The following is a 6,482-nucleotide window of genomic DNA, read 5'->3' as shown; positions in this document are numbered from 1 at the left end:
TGTTGATGTTCTTGTGGCTCAAAGCAAATTTTGGTCCCAACTGCATCCCTTTAAAACAATATTTCAGTCGTTAAATCCGAGAGATCCTTAGCAGATTTTTTTCATCTAGTTTGGTAAAGCCAGTTTAGCTGAGTTGAAGGAATAAACGTCAGACTTGCCAGAGGATATTTGAAGAATAGAGTTGCTGTTTCAGTTCTCAACTAACCAAAAATTGCTGAGCTAGAAAATTAAACCAAAAAGAGACATTTGTTAACGACAGAAAAAAATGTAATTGAATCTGCTGTAAATGCCATGTTTCATCTCACTTGTCTTAATGTAAACTAAACACATTTTTTCTGTTAATGTTTCATGTTGGATTACTTGTTATGGAGTCTAGAGTTTTTTTTTAATTAAATTCAATTCAATTTTATTTATATAGTGCTAATTCATGAAACATGTCATCTCAAGGCACTTTTCAAAGTCAAAATCAATCATATTATACAGATTGGTCATAAATTTCCTATATAAGGAAACCAGTTGATTGCTTCAAAGTCTATCCAAGCAGCATTCACTCCTGGAGAAGCGTAGAGCTACAGGGAGAGTCATCTGCATTGTCCATGGCTTTGTAGCAATCCCTCATACTGAGCAAGCATGAAGCGACAGTGGGAAGAAAAACTCCCCATTAACGGGAAGGAAAACCTCCGGCAGAACCGGGCTCAGTATGAACGGTCATCTGCCTCGACCGACTGGGGTTACAGAAGACAGAGCAGAGACACAACAAGAGAGACAAAAAAGCACAGAAGCACACATTGATCTAGTAATCTGTTCTACATTAGGTGGTAGTAGCGGGTGAGCCGTCTTCCCTGGATGATGTCACAGTTAACAGAACATCAGACCAGGTGTACCTACTATGAAGAGAAAAGAGAGAGAACAAAAAGTTAAAAGCTGAAATGACGACAGTCATTTCAATGTAATACAATGCAAAACTGGAGAACAGTAGACTGAAGAACATTTGAAATCAGTAGAGTGAGACCCTGATGTCCTCCAGTAGCCTAAACCTATAGCGGCATAACTATAGAGGTAGCTCAGGGTAACATGAGCCACTCTAGTTATAAGCTTTGTCAAAAAGGAAAGTTTTAAGATTAGTCTTAAAAGTAGACGGGGTGTCTGCCTCACGGACCAAAACTGGGAGTTGGTTCCACAGGAGAGGAGCCTGATAGCTAAAGGATCTGCCTCCCATTCTACTTTTAGAGACTCTAGGAACCACCAGCAGACCTGCAGTCTGAGAGTGAAGTGCTCTGTTAGGAACATACGGGGTAATCAGAGCTCTGATATATGATGGAGCTTGATTATTAAGGGCTTTATACGTTAGAAGGAGAATTTTAAATTCTATTCTTGATTTAACAGGAAGCCAATGAAGAGAAGCTAAAATTGGAGAAATATGATCTCCAATTATAAATATATCCACCAGATGGCGCTTCTTTTTTTTTTTTTGGTCATCACACTGCTTTATATTAACATCATTAGGATTGGATGCAGCAATAAAGCACAATTCTGGTGTGTTTTTGTTGTTTTTAGTACTTAATAAATCTAATCTACAGAACTGCCTATTTGTCAATGTTAATATTAAACACCTGAGAAAAGAAAACAACTGTTATCAGAAGGAAACTTTGTATCAGATACTCATTTAGACTTTTCTAACAAATTATAATTAATAAAAGTGTAGGAATACAAGTATTCACTGAACAACTGACCCAGTTAGAATAAAACAGCAAATGTCTAATGCAGCCTAAAAAAAAAACTCAGTCTCTCTTGACAAGCATCATAAAAGATAAGAGTCGCCAAGACTTAAAGTCATAAATTACAGGTCAAACATCTAATGAGCTTTGATATGATTTCACTGGAACTGGAACGTGTTTTTTACTACCAGGTCCGTCACCAGTTCCTGGACAGGAACACTATATAACAGCAGGTCTTTGACTCGTCCAGCACATCCAGACCTGAAAGCTGAGGCTGTAGTCTGACGCTGAAGCAAAGGAAAGGAGGTAATTCTGCTGTGGGGTTGTTAAAAGCTTTATGTCTAACTTCTATGACTTCATTATTAAACTGAGACTGTCTTTATTGAAGGTGATTATCGTCTTCAATCTGCATCATGAAGGTTCTGACTGGGCTGCTGTTTCTTTGTGCCTTGTTGGCTCTGAGTCAAGCTGCTGGTGAGTTTCTCTGACTTTGGTCTGTTAGAGAGACTATTCCTGACAACGGTTCTTTATTTCTGCAGACAGACTGATCTAATCTAACCACATATATTATTATAAAAACCGACTCTGATAGTTGTATCCCTGTAGGGTATACCTGGAATGAAGAACATTTTAGTTAGAAGGTAAAATTCTGATTTTTGTTAAACTGAGCTCTTCTTTCTGTAGCTGTAGCTGGAAACATGGGAGATCCAGCAGGTTAGTGACCCTTTCACCTCGTTTTAGGACAGATTGATCATAATCTGCTTTGTAAACAAAGAATTTAACATGTTTTTCCATTTGTCTTTTCAAGGTATGGAAAATGAACTTGCAGCTGAGGAGGCTGTTGTAGACGGTGAGGTTACGTTTCCATATAATTATTAGATCGCTCTCGTGGAATAACTACCATCTGTAGCAGGGATCCATACAGATACTACTTTCCTTTTAAAGCCCATTGGGCCTGATCTCACTATACCTTTAAGGAGGAGGCTTTAATGTTCATAAAACAAGTCCCTATTTTATTTTACAGCATTTTAAACACAGAGAATGCTATGTAACCATCAAGCATTGCTGACTCTCTTAGACAAAATGCTTTGTTGCGCAGACATGCTTAACCCTTATTTATGTGACTGATAACTGAAATTACTCATAAAGTCCATTTTATTGAATCCCTGGATTCAATTAAAAGTTGGATGGCTGAAAGTCGTCTTCAAGTAAGTGAAGAAAAAAACTGAAGTAATCATCTTTGCACCAGAAAAAAATAACTAAAGAAAAAGCAGATTCTCGGGCATCTCGGCCAATTGACAAAATCATCTCTTAGAAACTTTGGGATAATCTGTAATTTGGCTTTACATGTAAAAACCTTGTCAGATCTCTGGTTCGTTGCTGTTTCTACTATTTGTGAAACATTGCCAAACATAGCCCTATTGTCTCTCGTCCTGAGATGAATGCCATCTGCATCATGACTATTGTAGAACCCAGAATCAAATTCCTTATAGATATGTACATAACTGGCAAATAAACCTAATTCTGAATTGACTCTGGATTACTGCAATGCACCTCATCCAAAAACCTCTCTAAACCAGTTTCAGTCTGTCCAAAATGCTGCAGCAAGGCCCCTGACTAGATCTTCAAACTTTTGTTCCCTGCACAAAATTGAGAACTAAAGGAGACAGAGAATCCTCTTCTCCTCTCCTGGAATTCCCTTCCTCAGACTCCGAGATCAGCAGACTCAGTGGTTTCCTTTAAAGGCTTTTGTTCAGTTTTGTCTTGTGTATTTTTTTTACCTTTTCAGAATCAGAATCAGACATACATTAATAATCCCAGAGGATTATGTCTGTGAAGCACATTGTATTTTTACCCAAATGGAGCTATTTAAAATAAAATTGTACTTACGAATGAGAAGAACGTTAACAGAAACCAATAGGCTGTATTACAATAAAAATCTGAATTTGAGAAAATAAATCTATAATGAAATATTACCAGCGTTACCATATTACAGCAGAACCTCGAAGCAGTTTAATAAAATTTAAATAACAAAATAATAGAAGTAGATTCTGACAACATTTTGTTGCAGCGAAACCTACATATTTTTGTTTGGGGTGGCTCCTCCTAAACGGGCGAGTGGCTGGTTGTAATGGTTGTTATGGAGACTTGGTGTTCCCAGGATGCCACTATTAGGACTTTTAATGGAGAGCTTTACATATATTTTTTTAACTCTCTTACCACGTTCCCAATTGTGCCTGGTTGTCAGGTAAATATGGCTCCTTGTCCAGCTCAGTGGCATAAAGAAATGGTCATGTCTTATTTATTTCCAAGTTCAACTGAAAATTAACTCTTAGACACTGATTTGTTAAGAAAAACACATAAAAAATATTCAGTTATGTTTATTTAAATAGAGAGACAATTTACACAAAACAAATTAAGTTGTCTTAATGATTGTAATCAACTTGGACATTAACTTTAAACATACAGCTGATGTGGCATCTTTTTTAACTAATTTGATTTTGTGTCAACTTGATGTAATAACCCATCATTAAATAAAGTAAATATAATTAATTAGACTGCACATACAATGTCTTTAGCTCAGACTCTCCATCTCTTTGTCATCAGAAGAAGTTGACATGGTCAAGAGATCCAGTTCTTGTCCTCCTGGCTGGTCTCTGATTAAGTGTCGCTGCTTCCACTATGTTGCCAAAGCCTTGTCTTGGGCTAGAGCTGAGGTGATTTCCAACAACATTGTGCTTTTACTTTTTTTTACTTAGTCTTATTTCAAAATACTTAATTGAAAAAGCCCAGTTATTACTTCAGAACATCATTCTGTGTTTGTCTGTAGAAAAACTGTCTGTCCATGGGGGCAAACCTGGCATCAGTTCATGACTTGGACGAGTACCATCAGGTTCAGTCTCTGATAACTACGGCATCTCATGGGTCCGAAGAAACATGGATTGGAGGCACTAACGCACAGGAGGTATTTTCACCTGTAAAGTATTTTGTGAAACATTGGATGAAACGTGACTTCTGCTGAATTCTTTCATTCAGACGAGCGTTTGGCTTTGGAGTGATGGAAGCCCTCTGCACTACACAAACTGGTGTCGAGGAGAGCCTAATAATTATAAGGGAGGGCAGCGCTGTTTGCAGATAAACTATTCAGGTAAGAAGAAAAATATCACACATAATTGTGTTTTCTTAAACGGTAAAAGGACTCATAGGTGATAAGCTGGTTTACTCTGTAAGTAAGCTTTTTAGCTGCCATACATTTACATTGACTAGATTAAAGGTAGTTTATCTTGATTTTTTAAGGGGGATCAAAAATTTTGGATTATCAACCTTTCCCATAATTATGATACTGTTGACGCTTTCAGGATTTTTGTTTTTGTGATGTTGACTAAGTTGTTCTCTTGCTCAAAGGTGGAAAGTGCTGGGATGACTACCATTGTTCTGGCCTACTTCCTTCTGTCTGCGCCAAGAAAATCTGATGAGTCGGAGGTTCACAAAGATGCAGGATCCAGTGGAGGATTGGTGTTACGTGTTTCTGTTAATCTGCCTTTTTGAAGCCTCAGATGTCCTAAATCTCATTTCTGCTTCTTTCCTTCACATCATTTCTTTTTGTTGCAACCTGGGAAAATGAAGTCACAAATATACATTGGGTGGATTTTCTCTCTTTAAATACAGCTGAATGTGTTATAAAAATATATATAATTTAAGCAAAACTTTCTTGTTTTCTTCGGCCTTTCAAAAATAAAACATTTGAAGCATAAAAACAAGATTTTGTGTGGTCTGTTCCCCCCGCCTTTGATATATTAATGTTTACCTTTTGTTGTGGCCCAGCTTTGACATCTCCAAAAATCCACAAGGGCCACATATGAACCTTGGACGAGTAATTTACGCAGGCAAAAATAAATCCATTTTCCAGGTAAAGTCGTTTAGTTTGTGGTTTATTTCTCATTTGCAAGCAAGCAAACCGAAATTGACAAACATTTTCCTCCCTGCTTCTCTTGCACTGGTAAAAAACCATACGCCCACCCAGATGCATGCTGGTCCTACCACTGACAGCCTATTTATAAACTTAATCCACCCAAATTGCTTATAACCAGAAGCAAAGAAAACTAAACAACCAACACATAATCTCAAAACAAATATCAAACAATAAAGTAAAATAAATAACGTTAACTAGATTATACACAAAAAATACAAATTTAATTAATAACAAAAAATAATTGGCTCCTACACCTTTAAACATTGACTGAGCAGCTGACAGGCGGGAAGGCGGGTCTTGAGCGGGTCCGAGCAGTGCCGGTGGGACCAGTGATCCGAGAACAGCTGGAGGAACCAGGGGAAATCCAGTGAGGTGGGGGGAAGTCCGGAGCGAGGTCCAGAACAGCAAGAACCAGAGGACTTGGCTAGGACCGTCAGAGCACGAGAGAATGCTGGCGTGGAATCCAGAACGAGAGGCAACCACAACAGTTAACACTCTGGCATCCTCCAGCTGTCTGAGCGCAGTTTATATAACGCCGCCGAGCGCTGCAGAACCAGCCGCAGGCGTGCGCGCCCCGCCCACCTGTCAACTGCAGTCACCTGTGGAGAGAGCAGAGGAGGCAGAACCAGCAGAAACTGCACGGTGCTGCCGACTGAGTCGTGACATAATCAAATTCTAGGAAATCTCCACAACATCAAAGCCAATCTAATGTAGAAGATTACGCTGCATGAATCTCAAATACAGAAGTTGACTGCATACATGCATGAAAATAATAAATACTTAATTGCCCG

The 6,482-nt window shown here is 38.5% G+C and overlaps 1 protein-coding gene across 1 annotated transcript; it reads left to right on the top strand.

Moving 5' to 3' along the window:
- Nucleotides 1–2,416: 2,416 nt before the first annotated feature.
- Nucleotides 2,417–5,423, top strand: LOC118558739 (ladderlectin-like). Its single transcript, XM_036129303.1, has 6 exons — nucleotides 2,417–2,432; nucleotides 2,527–2,568; nucleotides 4,326–4,435; nucleotides 4,549–4,683; nucleotides 4,755–4,866; nucleotides 5,124–5,423. The coding sequence occupies exons 1-6, from the start codon at nucleotides 2,417–2,419 to the stop codon at nucleotides 5,189–5,191; spliced, it is 483 nt and encodes a 160-aa protein (XP_035985196.1). The 3' UTR covers nucleotides 5,192–5,423.
- The last annotated feature ends 1,059 nt before the right edge of the window (nucleotides 5,424–6,482 follow it).

The sequence above is a fragment of the Fundulus heteroclitus genome, unplaced genomic scaffold (genome assembly GCF_011125445.2).
Source record: "Fundulus heteroclitus isolate FHET01 unplaced genomic scaffold, MU-UCD_Fhet_4.1 scaffold_153, whole genome shotgun sequence".
In the NCBI taxonomy this organism is placed as follows: domain Eukaryota; kingdom Metazoa; phylum Chordata; class Actinopteri; order Cyprinodontiformes; family Fundulidae; genus Fundulus; species Fundulus heteroclitus.
Note: the sequence above shows the minus strand (reverse complement) of the source record. Positions and strands in the feature narration are given on the sequence as shown.

Bases quoted from the DNA above. Each gene is read 5' to 3' on its own strand.
- LOC118558739 (XM_036129303.1), top strand. The intron at 2,569-4,325 runs GTGAGGTTACGT...CTTTGTCATCAG, and splicing joins TGAGGAGGCTGTTGTAGACG to AAGAAGTTGACATGGTCAAG. The intron at 4,867-5,123 runs GTAAGAAGAAAA...TCTTGCTCAAAG, and splicing joins TTTGCAGATAAACTATTCAG to GTGGAAAGTGCTGGGATGAC.